We start from the raw sequence: 13,831 nt of genomic DNA on the forward strand, positions 1-13,831 counted from the left end.
AATGCCATTTAGCTCTTAAGAAAAAATAAGAGTTAAAGTGCATTTTTCCCTGTACTTTCTTCAATGAGAGCGGTCAGCATCTTATACTAATAAGTGAAACATTTTTTTTTCCCTAAATCATTTTTTAGAGGAGTGAAAATCACCCTCTATTAGCAAAAATCACCCTCTATTAGTCAACATCTTATAATAATAAGCAGTTAGCATCTTGTACTAATAAGCAAAATCACACTGTACTAATAAAAATTTCCTAAAACATTTTCTCCCCTAACAAAAATCACCCTCTATTAGCGAAAATCACCCCTAAAATCATCTAGAAAATAGTTTAGGAAAAAATGCTTCACTTATTAGTATGGAGGGCTTAGTGCTCATTGAAGGAAAGGATAGGGGAAAATGCAATTTAAACCTAATAATAATAACAAGAATATTTTCAAATAAATTATGGAAAATGACCTTAAAAAAAATTAATAATAATTAAGTCCTTTAAATATTTTAGGTCAATCTCTATAATATTTTTGGTCAACTAACAATTTTTTTTTAAATATTACACCACTCAAATTTAATATTTTTGGTACTTTACAACTTTGTATTAAAAATGATAGAAGGAACCTCCACATAAACTCATTTTCCCAATTTTAAAATTGGAAACACATTGCATTATATGAAAATATCAATTAACAAAAGTGACAATTCAATTCTAAATGTCTGTAAATTTGACAGTTAATTGATCAAAAAAAAATTACACAAGATGACGTAAAATAATATTTAAGAGGCTTAATTGTATTAATTTTCTTAAAAGATTATTTTCTTTCTAAATATTAACTATTTTAAAAAAATTTATTAATAAAATTTTAGGGTACTCAACACTCGTAAAAAAAAAGTTGTGGGACAAATTAGGACCAAATGGCATGTCATGCAGACACAGGAAATGGCAGAGTTAATGAATCACTAATCAAAAGTGATTTTTTGCTTCTCTAAAAAATGACTTAGAAAAAACATATCTCATTTATTAGTAAAGAGTATCTAGAGCTACTTGAATGAAAAAAAGAAAATGCTCTTTAACTTGGAAAGTAATTAAAGGTATAGCTTTTCAAAGGAAATGCTATCTCTCTATCGCAATAGCAGTAGTGATTATCACAACAAGAAAAAATTAATTTTTTAAAAGATATATATATATATATATATATGGAGAGAGAGAGAGTTACCGTCCCCCACTAAAAGTGCTACCTCATGCCCACTAACTTGTAGTAATTTAAATTTTAAATGCTACTCAAAATAATTTGTAGTATTTTTTAGAAGAAATGCTACTAAATGTGTGTCACTGAAGCTTTTTTTTTTTTTTAATAGTAGTAGCAGCCTACAAATGATTATTGGGACAAGGATCTATGGTATTAAAATGGATGCTTATGGTTACTTCCTTGGTGGAGCAATTTCTGCTAAAGGGTCATATAGAGAAAGGGGTTGGAGAGAGATGATACCTGGATGTGTAAAAAGGCAGAGAGAGAGAGAGAAATAGCCCACACTTAAAATAATGTATGATGGTACCATTTTAACAGTGAAGGTTAAATTATTTTAAATTTAATTATTTAGGTTTAACATATACCAAATATAAGTTGAATATTTAAATTACTCTTGAATATATAGTTTAAGATTCAAATTATTATTTAACCTTTAGTAAAACCTAAAAAGTGAGGATTTTATTAGCAAGCTTTAAGACCAAATTAACAATGGAGGCAAAAATGTCTCACATTTAATTATTCAATATCCAAAATATATCAATTAGGAATATAGAGTTTAAGTCATTATTGAATTTATAATTTAGGGCTCAAGTTATATATTAACCTTATAATGAACTAGTATTCTAAATCCATTTTACCAATTTTTTATAATCTTTTTATAGCCAACATGCCAATAAATAGTGGTGGCGAACACTATTGGTGGATGGGATTTCAGTCGCAATTCAATAATCATACATAATTTTGAAACAATGAATGGAGAAATGAGTTAAGGATGACAACAGTTGTGGATGGATTCAGGAATAAAGGTGGATGGGAAAAAAGAAGACAATTTTATATAAGTATTAGCATATTCTTTAATTGTTTTTTATAATAATAATAGCTTATGGGTGTGTGATTGAAATGACCTGAGATCAACTTTAGTATCACATGCTTTGATTTGATATGATTTGCTATTGAAAGAAGTTAGGAGATGGGAGGAAAAGACATGAAAAAGTAACATACACTATTAACATAAAAAACTTACAATATATAAATTATTTTAATTTAATAATTATTAGACTAATAAATATAAAATATTTTTAAAATTTAATTTCTCAACAAAATAAATCTAAATAATGAATATATCATATATAATAGGGTAAATGTGTATTTTTATTTTTAAAATATTTTTTCAAGAGCACTCAATACAAAAAATTTTTTGTTAGAGTAATTTTATTCTTAATGTTATCAAAATGAAACATTTTTATCTTTTTCGTTAAACTTTTAATGTTGATCTCAAACAAAAATTTAGAGGAAAATGATAAAAATATTTTATTTTAATAACATTAAGAATAAAATTGCTTTAAAAAAAGTATTAAAGTATTGAGTGCTTCTCAAAAAATATTTTAAAATAAAAGTTTACCTTTATCCTATATAATAATACATACAAATCTCAATAGATAATATATTATAGTAATAATTATCAAAGTGAAGAGAACGGCAGATGATTAAGAATATAACTTATCCTTGTTGGCCAGACAAAACTTAGTGATATGCGGACAGTGGGAAAGCTAACTTTTCTTTTAGTATAACTAATTATACAATGTAACTATGATTCCCTTCGGAACTTGTGACATGTTTTACAGCGTTCTTAACTACAAAGTTTTTTTTTTTTTTTGGCCAGAACTACAGAGTTTTTTAATGATCAAAGAGAAAAGAAAGAAAATATTGGGAGTCTGTTTGGTTCACTACTAAATGAAAATTTAAAAAAAAACATAGGGAAAACGAATACTCCCTCCATATAAGTTTATAAAATATTTGTAGAAATGATTTAGTGTCTCAATATATAAGGTGTTTGATAAAAATAAATGTTTATTAATTATACCTATTCTAAAATTATTACTATTTTTTCTTATTATATTTTCTCTATATTTAATGTTTCACAAGTAAGATTATATTAATTAAATGAAGGATATTTTTAAAACTTTATATTTGTGCTTTTTAAAAATTAAAATTTTAAAGTATATTTAAATTTTTTTTTTACTGATATATATAATTGTCAAAGAATATCTCCTACTCATGAAATGGAACAAATGTCCCTCAAGAAATGCCCACTACTCAAACTTTCAGCCAAGCGTTTCTAAAGATGGAAAGGAGACATGTTTGTCCTTTTGCTTCATTTTCATCAAACCAAGCGCCTGTTATGTGGTAAAAACGTGAAAATGCTATTAGTGTTGCTCTCTTTATGAACTTTACAAGCTGTAGTCTTACTTTCATATTTAAACTCTTGAGAATCATTATACTTGGTTAACTTAAACCTGTTTTTTACCCCACCAAAAAAAAAAAACTGTTTTCACGTTGTCCTAATGACTAGTTGAATTATCTTAGTGATAATGCCATCTTCCTTTTCTTAGGATTCATGGGTTCAAATCAAGTATTTATATATTTATATGTTTGCATGGGTGTGCACGTAAAGGCTAGGTTTGGGGTTAACCTTTTTTTTTTTTTAAGCCTATTTTTTTTTAATAAAAATATAATTATCTGTGTGATTGTGGACAACGAAGATCTGTGGGTGAACAAGAGGTACATAAAAGGCCGTGTGAAAAAAGAAAAGGTGGGCACGTTCCTTTGTAATTAATGGATATTAATTTAAACCATAAGAAAAACCATATATATATATATATGTATGTATGTATGTATGTATGATCACTATTGCAGGAAGGAGTTTTAACAATGATTACTTTTTACCTTTTACATCAGTTAGTAAGGAAAAGTAACAAGAAACAAAGTAAAAAGTCAATTTTTTATATAGGTTATTTAACAATTGTGAAAAAAACTTTTCATGTCTGTTATTAAATTAACTGACATAGAACGTATATTTTTCATATCGGTTATTATGTGAAAAGCTAGCTTTTCATGAGGGTTATTTTTAGAAAATCAATATTAAAAATTTTTTATCATTAGTTTTTTATATAATCGTTATTAAAAGTCTAACTTAAAAAAATTATTTATCTTTTTATACATCCAAAACTTAAACTTGTAGATTTCAACAACAATTGAATTCAAATTAAATATTAACAACAATAACGTTAAAATCCAACTCTCAAGCCATGAATAAATTATATAAATATTATAAAGATTAGAAAAATTTTTGGTAGAGTTTTTCTTTAAAATAAGATCTCTCAAAATTTCAATAACAATTAAATTCAATTTAAATCTTGACAAGAAGGAAGTTTAAATTAAACTCCCAAACATTATAAAAATTTAAATAATATAATCTTAAACAAATTGCAAACATATAACAATTTAAAAGAAAGAAACACAAAATAATTAAAACGAACAACTATTCTAAATTGAGCACGCCTAATGTTGTGTGAGAACAAAAATAAAAATTTTCATATCTACAACTACTAACTACTTTAAAGTACAGAAATTAAGGAATTTTTTTAAAAAAGAAAAGTTACTTTAAATGTGAAATATGAATAAAAGATAGCACCAAGAATGAAGTAGAATAAGAATGAAGAAGAAAACACCCCCAAAAAATGCTAAAGAAATCAACAATGGAAAAAGAACGAAGGAAGAATAAGAGAACAAAAATGGATCTTAAAAAGTGAAATGCGAATGGACAACAACACCATGCAAAACGGCACAAAGATGGTGAAAAAGTGGTGGCAATGTAACCCAGAATGGCGACTCAACAGCAATGATGGTGGACGGAGCAACGAACATCAACGATGGCAAAGGAGGAAACTTTTTTGGTTTCAAGTTCGGGGAGAGAGGGCATCAAATGAAAAGGAAATTGAAATTGAAGGAAGAATTATCAAAAATGCATATTTTAATATCAGGAATTTGAAATGAAACCACGTCGGTTGTAGAAGCAACTGATATGGAAACATATGACAATGTTTTTAAGAAAAAACTTTTTGACAATCTACGTTGGTTTTTTTAATAGCCAACATGGGTTGTAGTTTTTATGTCGATTTTCTAAAGCATCGGTGTAAAAACTTTTTCATATAATTACAGTTTTACCATTGCCTTTTTTTACTACGGTTTTTTAAATAACTTATGTTAAAAGGTGACATAAAAAGGCTATTTTATAATAGTAAATATAAAATGAAAAGCCATAATACTAGTAGGCGAGTTGGGTTTGATTGAAAGAATTCATTGTTCATAATGTAGTAAATTAAAGTTTAAATTAAATTTTTATTGAAAGATGGGCCGACTTCTAATAAGAGAATATTTTTTAGTAATAAAAAAATGAAAGGCAATAATATTATTCAAGAGAATCATTACTCCGTGTGAATTTAGGAACAATAATCTACAACAATATGAATAGTATAATATTTATTTTTGCAAAGAATAGATAGAATAAATAGTACAAAAAAATTGTAATAAAAAATGAATTCCCAATATTGTGTGTTATGATTCCCTCGTTGAAGATAATATAAAGGAAAATAACAACTAGAGACTATAAATTATTAAAATATTAATAATAGACTATAATTCTTACTTAAAATTAAAAAAGTATGAATATAGTCTAAAATATTTTTCAGAAGTGACTTTAATAACTTTTTAAATGATTATTGTATATTTACAAATTCCCTTAACAAGTTTTAAAAGTGAATTTTAGTTTCATATTGTGAAAACAATTCATTCCAAACTTTTATTCATTAATATTTTAATTGATATTAAAAATATTTACATTCTATGATAGTAATTTTTAGCAGTATAATTTTTTTATTTTCAAAGTTAAAGATAATTTTATAAACTTATGCACGTTTTTATTTTAAGTAAAAATTATAATCTATTATTGACAGTGGGGATATACATAGAGTTGAGGGTGGCCCCACCCAACTTGGAGAAATTTACAAGTATTTGTTGTAAATTCTAAAAATTTGCACCCACTGCTCCAATAATTTTGAACCCACTTCACTCAAAATAAAACATATTTGAGTTCTAAAAAAAGTTAAGCTTTTAATATTCCACTTAAGCCTAACAGATCTTAAATTCATACCCTATTAAATTTAAATTTAAATTATTATTTTTTGGGTTATATAAATTTATATTATTTTTAATAATATTTTAATTATAATTTTTATATTTTATTCCCCATCGGTCCTAGGTTTTGCGTCCGCCATTGATTATTGAGATTTCAATAGTTTGGAGTCCTTAATTATAATTAATAACCTTACAGGGTCTCTAATTGTCATTTTCTTATATATAATACTAATATTAATCATAATAATAATTAAGTTATCATAGCCTAGGTATCGAGGGTAAGGAAAAGAAAGTTGGCGTGTGGGTATAAAATGGGCGTGGGTGGGGGAAAATGAGGATGAGAAGGTGAGAGAGAAAGAGAGAGAGGCATCTTCCTCGAAGCTAGTTCAAACTAGTGGGAGGTTGTGTGCAGATCAGAGAGCGATCGAGAGAGACACAGACACAGACAGAGATTAATTAAGATCATCGGTCGGAAAAATTAGCATTAAAAATGGTACGAGGAAAGGTTCAGATGAAGAGGATTGAGAACCCGGTGCACCGACAAGTGACCTTTTGCAAGCGCCGAGCTGGGCTCCTGAAGAAGGCTAAGGAGCTTTCTGTGCTTTGCGATGCTGAAATTGGCCTACTCATTTTCTCCGCCCACGGCAAGCTCTACGAGTTAGCCACCAAAGGGTATATCTATCATTACACTTTTCTGATCATTATAATATTTCAAACATCTTTTACTATATATATATATATATATATATATGATACAGTCTCTAAACTTTGCTCTGTCTGGTTTTCGCATACGAAATTAAAGAACAATGCAAGGGCTTTTGGACAGGTACATGAAGTTCACTCGTGGACCTCAGCTTCAACCTGAACCGACCATCAATGAATCACATCCCCAGGTAACGTAAACTCTCTGTCTGTCTATTTGTGCTTTTGTGTTTACTTTGCCACAGTTGGAAGGATCAAATACTACTATAATGGAAGAATCGAATAATATGTATGACCAATAGTATTAATTATTTCCAAGAAAAATGGATCTTTAATGGCTATTAGATGTGATATCTTAAGGAATGTGACAAGGATCGGATTCTTGGTGGCGTTGTCTGCATAGTTATTGAAAAGTAGTTATATGTCAGTGAGAGTGTGACTAATCATCCAAAAGATGAAACGTGGATGGCTTGATAGATTCCTCGTGATCAAGAACTCAGTTCTTAATTACTCTTCCGTTTCTGCTGTATCACATAATTTAAAAAATTAATTAATTATATTAATTATTTTTAAAAATAAAAAATTAAACTACAATACCTTTTAATAATTATATTAATTAAGTCTTCATTAATTATTTTTTATTAAATTATAAAAGTTAATTTAAAAAATTTGTAATAAATGCCTATTGTGATTTTGTTTATATAAAAAGTTTGTAATAAAAACGGAAGAAATATTGTATATGATTAATAAGCTTTACCTGGCACAACTTAATTGCTTTGTTCGATTCGATTTCGTGTGTTCGTGTCTGTAGATATATAATAGAAGAAAAGCTTTGTTGTTGGATTCCTGAATTTCTTTGTTTCTTTGTATGCGTTATCTTTAAAATATGGAACTCATGTGCATGATAGTACTGTGGAAATTAAGCTCTTTCCTAGAGAAGTATTAAAACTATATATATTTTTTCTCTATATAAGCGTACATTACCTGGAATATCAATAATAGCATAATTAAGGCTTTGGATCAATCAAATTTTTTTAAAAAATTTTATATTATTTTATATTGAATATTGGTGTATATGTTATGCAAGATTTTTAAAAGTGCATAGAACAAAAACAACGTAACCAAAGGATATGGTTAGAGGCGAAAATGGGTCAAGTTTTAACCAAATATATAAGCCAAGCCTTCTGTAAGTTAAAGCTTTAGGTTGACCTACTAACCTACGTAATGTCTTTGTTTTCCGCTCATAAGTATTTTTCTATAGGAAAAAAATGTTATTAAAGTGCAATCAAGTATTAAATATAGGTATATTTGTTTTTTTTTAAAATAGATTTGAGCCTTTTAAAAATTTGGCTTGATTGGAAAGAATATTTGAGAGCTCACTATCGGGGGAAAAAAAGTTTTTCCTTTAGGCTCAAAGGTTCAGGTCTTTAAGTAATTAAGACTTCCAATTGGAGTCTAACGTCTAACCCCATTAAAATCATTAATCCTTGTTCTCATTAATTAAAAAGGAAAAAATTCCATATGTGACATTATTATTACATACTCTATAGAACACCGTAATACATTTGAATAATTTAATAAATTTATTTTAAATTGTATACATAAATTACTATTACTATTATATTAATTGGAAGTTGATAAGACATTAGTTTTACTTTGTTTTAAGCAAGGTTCATAAAAATATTAAATACTAAATGAAAATTTTATCTATTGGTAGTTTGGGAGGGGGAATTATAATCGTTCTTGGGCAATAAATAATTTAACAAAATTTAATAAAATGGACAAAATATTATTATAATTAATACTTTTTAGATAAATATTTTATTGAAAATAAGTTTTACAAAGTTTTATGAAGGAATGTTATGAAAATAATTTTAATAATTGAAATTTTAAATTAGATATTGATAATATAGAGCTTCCTTTTTTTTATTTAGTAATTAATTAATGGATAATAACAATTAGGTCCCAAAAAAATTTAAAAATAAATAAATTACAAATATCAGTTCAGATAGTTACTCCCTCTGGTCCTATTTTTAGGTGGAGAAAGAAGAATTTTTTTAGTCCTATTTATAAGTCACGTCATTAAATTTTCATTATAAATTGCTTTTTTTACGGTTTACTAATGTTAGAAAGAGAAAATATGTTATTAAAGTGTGTATATTTAATAGAGATAAAGTCAAAATTTTATTAAATTTTAAAACAGAGTTAATGAGTTTTAGGGTTTTTTTTTGTATCGGTAAAACATGTTAGAAATGACTTATAAATAAGACTAAAGGAGTACAAACAAAAATTTCAGATATAATCTAAGAATTACATTTGAAACTTAAATATTTTATGTGCAGTTATGACTTCTAAATTTGTATTAGTTTGAATGGAGATTTATAATTCATTTTTCAGAAAATTGCTAAATACCTAATTGTCATTACTTCAAAGTAAGCATCCATATCTTCGTTTTAATTACCTTTGACGCGGCAATAGTATGTTCCTGTGCAGGACGCGAAAGAAGAGATCGATTTGCTGAAACAAGAAATTGGAACTCTGCAAAAGGGTCTCAGGTAAATTTTATAGTCTAATCAATTGCAGGAAGATTGACAATTAGATTCTAAAATCTAAAATTTATCACAAAGTAACAATAAATTTTTTTGAAAAAAATCAGTTATAAATATTATTTCAAATATATAGTCATAAATTTAGGAGTTACAACTGCAAATTAAACACTTAAATTTTAAATATAACTCTTAGTTTATTGTTGGATTCTTGTTTGTAGTGGTTTGAAATAATATTTATAACTTTTTTTTATAATTTTTTTCAGAATTTAACTATAATAAATTTCAAATATTGAGACTTTATTGTCTTTCTCTCTTAATTATATTATATTTCAGTTTTTCAGTCAAACTGTTTTCAGTACAATTGTTTGTTCAGTCCCTAATTTTAGTTTTGATTCGGTGCTCATCATAACAAACTATGTGTTTATTGTTCGGATGGTGCAAATTTAAGATATAAATTTTGTAAATATGATTTATGAGATAAAAAATCATGATTTTCAATGTCCTTGTTGTTAAATACAAATAGGAGTATAGTTACGGGGTAATTAATTCTATGAATTCTGTGAACTATCTCATTCTTATTATTTTTTTATTTTAAGAATGGATAAAAGTATAATTACTGAAAATTTATTTAACATCAGCGGGGGTGTCTTTGATATTAAAGAAGATTTTGACAGGTATCTATTTGTTCAAATTCTAGACGTAAGTGAAGCTCAAACTTAACTTTGAAGTTCAAACTGATTATGAAGTTTTATTCGAATAAAAAGATATAACTATTTTCGAATCCTACTTTAAACATTTTTTAAATTTATTCAATAAAAAAATGACCCTTAAACTATATAAATTTAGGAGCGTTTATAATTTTAAACTTATTTTTAATGTAATACTACTTTTGAACTTTTGAAAATAGTTCAATCAGACTTTACTGTTAACAAAAATAAACTTTTATCATTCGTTGACCAAGAATGACAGCAGAAGACCAAAAATGTTTTAGTAAATGATCTAAAAATTACAAATAAGGTGCCAAAAAATTACTATAAAGGACCAAAGAAATTTTATTAGTCATTTTCTATAATTTTTGAGGTCCTTTGCTGTCATTTTTTAGCCAACTAATAATAAAAGTTAACTTTTATTAACTATAAAAATTAGATATAACACCATTTTTAAAAATTAAAGAAAATATTATACCAAAAATAAATTCAGATTTCCAGAGACTCCTGTACCTATAGCTTTATGGTCAATTTGCTCTTTTATCCAAAAAAAATTGAAGATAAAAATAATTAAAATTCAATTATGCTATATCTTTCATAAACTCTATCAGTTGCTAGTTTTACCAATAATTAATAATATGAATTAATTATTTACACACGCATATACTATATTACTCTATTAATAAAAATTCATACATTAGTAATTGATGATTATACATTATGGTTGTCATATATATGTATATGTATGTATGTATGTAGAAGTAGTTTATTACAGAGAATGCTTTATTTCACGTTGCACTAAAATATGAATGTGTTAAATTTCCATTGCGAGTAGTTACTTGTTTGGAGGGGGAATCGGAACAATGGCGGTGGAGGAATTACAAGTGTTGGAGAAATACCTCGAAATGTGGATTTATCAGATTCGTTCAATGAAGGTAACACCAAAATGCAATTTTCTTTAGTATGAATGAAAAAAAAACCTGAAATATGAAAATAATAAATAAGTACAGTGAAATGTGAATGGAATATGTGGTAATTATTATGTGGTCATTAGAAACTTATATCGCATTTTGACTTTTTGTGAGATGACTTATTGCCCCTAATTTTAAATTTGCAAAGAGGTACTTGCATCATTTGCTATTCAGTTGTCATTATGTCCTTCCTCAAACAAACTAGCCATTTCCTAACTGTAACTAGTAACTGATTTTGAGTAGTTACATTTGACTGATAATTAAAAATAGAAGAAAGGAACTTGTTATTTTCTGTTCCCCCTTAGTTTATAGCCCAAACAAAGTAGTGACTTATTTTTTTTAAGTTAGACTTGATTGATAAAATTTTTATGGAAGAGACACTTGTTGTCTACTATTTAGCAGTAATCATTTCTTCAAATAAAGTAGTCATTTTCGATTCATACCAAGTAACTCATTTTCAGAAGTTTGCACTTGATTGATGACGAAAATTTTGCATAGTCACTATCCCAAATAAAGTAGTCATTTTCCAATTGTAACTGGTAACTGATTTAATCTTTAGTGGTTGCACTTGATTGATAAACAAAAATGGCAGAAAACAAGTCTTTAGAGACTTCAAAATAATTATTATATTTCATAGTACTTATTTGTCATTTTCATATTTCATAGGGCTTTGTTTTGTAATTCTCCCATATTTTTATTCCTTCATAATAAAATGAAATAAAATAAGATGAAATTCAATCAATCTTTATTTCAAATATTTAATTAATTACATTATGCTTTGATTTAATTTTTGGAGATCTTGACTGCGTGTTATCTTTTCTTACTATTTACAGATGAATAATATGTTACGTGAAATTCAAACATTGAGGGACAAGGTTAGCATGAAACTGCAGTACTTTAGTTATTTTTATTTTTATATAGTTATTTTAGTCTTTTGGTAACTTAACCATGAAAAATAAATGTGTTGATTGAATTTAATTTCTAAAATCGTTTGCTCAAAAATATTTTCTTTGTATAGCATAATGAGCAAAACATTATTATATAAATTACTCGAAACAATAATATGTATCCTATATCAAATTAATGACATCTTTTTATATATTTATAGGTGATTTATTTTTCTTTTAATTTTTGGTGTGATATATGTGTGTGCAAGGAAAAAAAATTAATCTTTTAGTTCTTATAATTTTCTCAATTTTAAATTAAATTTGTGTAATTTATTTTAATTTAATCAAGATCTTGGAGTTTGATTCGTTAGATTTGTGTTAATCTTTGGAAGTTTAAATCCTTGACTTTTTTCTTTAAAAAATGAAATTAAAATTTTTATATTTTTATTATTATAAATTATAAGATTATATAAATTTAGAAATAATTACATAATTTTTATACCATATTTATATAATTAGGCGATGCCTTAAGAATTTTTTTAAAAAAACTTCAATATTGTATTAAATCAAATTTTCTTTTTTAATATTTTTAGCCAAAAGTATTTAAAGATACTCAATAATAAAACTTCAATTTTTCTGTATTGTGTCAAAAGTATTAATATTTTTAATTTTTTTTATATCACAATCCCACCTAATGAGATAAAGCTTATTATTGTTGTAGTAGTACATAGTATGATTCATGCATTACCATTACTCATTAATAGTGAGACTTAGCTTGTTAGAGTGCATATATATATATATATATATAATCAAATATTTAAAATTAATATGCATGATAGAAAAATATGAATTGTGTTTAATTTATTTTACATACGCCTTATTGGCTTTTGGTATTTGAAGGAGGGAATACTCAAAGCTGCAAATAAGTATCTCCAGGATAAGGTAATGATGAGATGTCTATATATATATATATATATAATTTGCTTTTCCTTTTGAGAAAAAAGCATTGATGTGTTTTCTATATTAAAATATTAATCTAATTAATTGATCAAGCCATGAATATTTTTTTTCTTTTTTGCTTAATTTCAGGTTGTGGAGAATGATGGAATTACTGACTTTGGACCATTTGCTCTTGACACTTACCCCTTGATGATACAAGATGAATTATTGCAGTTTTAGGAAATAACTTCATTTTGTAACATTGATATGATATAAGTTTTAGTTAGTAATCAAAATAAGGGATGTTGTGCGTGTTATTTGCATAATAGCACGCTTATTCAATAAATTGTAGCCTGAATAACTTGTCAACTGTAGCTGCTTCATGATCTCAAATATTGTAAGCTTCACTGAGTCATGTATTACAATGAATGTCATACATTGTGTTTATTGTTGTGATTTGATTCTCGACTATTAAATCCAAGATATCTTAATTTAGTTAAGATGTCACGATTAATAAGATTTTTGCTGAATGAGGTGTGCATGTACCTAAAATAATTTGTGAATCTAAGGATTTTTGCCAAAACTATCTTCTCAAATATAAGGATTTTCTGGGAAACCCTTTCTAAATAAACATTTTTTATTTTTGTCAAAAATATTTTTACAAAAAGTGCTCAACACCACATTTACACTAACCAACATTGGCTTGCTATCGTGCCAGGAGACTTATCTTCTCCTGGCATATTTACCAACATGCTTTTACTCTTTGGTAATTTATACTTTTTGACACATCCACACATTAATTATAACAACGTATAAACAATGAGATACTTCACATGCATTGTTTCAATAAACGTACATTGATTT

The 13,831-nt window shown here is 26.4% G+C and overlaps 1 protein-coding gene across 2 annotated transcripts; it reads left to right on the forward strand.

The window, feature by feature from the left end:
* Positions 1-6,545: 6,545 nt before the first annotated feature.
* On the forward strand, positions 6,546-13,414 carry LOC129315985 (agamous-like MADS-box protein AGL12). Of its 2 annotated transcripts, none has more exons than XM_054960195.1 (7): positions 6,546-6,884; positions 7,015-7,105; positions 9,408-9,469; positions 11,006-11,105; positions 11,975-12,016; positions 12,929-12,970; positions 13,118-13,414. In XM_054960195.1, the coding sequence occupies exons 1-7, from the start codon at positions 6,703-6,705 to the stop codon at positions 13,205-13,207; spliced, it is 609 nt and encodes a 202-aa protein (XP_054816170.1). In that variant the 5' UTR covers positions 6,546-6,702; the 3' UTR covers positions 13,208-13,414. The 2 variants fall into 2 exon arrangements, with proteins under 2 accessions (XP_054816170.1, XP_054816171.1); XM_054960196.1 differs by having other exon boundaries at positions 7,039-7,105.
* The last annotated feature ends 417 nt before the right edge of the window (positions 13,415-13,831 follow it).

This window comes from Prosopis cineraria, unplaced genomic scaffold, assembly GCF_029017545.1.
Source record: "Prosopis cineraria cultivar Desert tree isolate PC_DT_omini unplaced genomic scaffold, ASM2901754v1 PC7, whole genome shotgun sequence".
NCBI classification, from domain to species: domain Eukaryota; kingdom Viridiplantae; phylum Streptophyta; class Magnoliopsida; order Fabales; family Fabaceae; genus Prosopis; species Prosopis cineraria.

Bases quoted from the DNA above. Each gene is read 5' to 3' on its own strand.
- LOC129315985 (XM_054960195.1), top strand. From the start codon at position 6,703: ATGGTACGAGGAAAGGTTCAGATGAAGAGGATTGAGAACCCGGTGCAC. The intron at 7,106-9,407 runs GTAACGTAAACT...GTTCCTGTGCAG, and splicing joins TCAATGAATCACATCCCCAG to GACGCGAAAGAAGAGATCGA. The intron at 12,971-13,117 runs GTAATGATGAGA...GCTTAATTTCAG, and splicing joins ATAAGTATCTCCAGGATAAG to GTTGTGGAGAATGATGGAAT.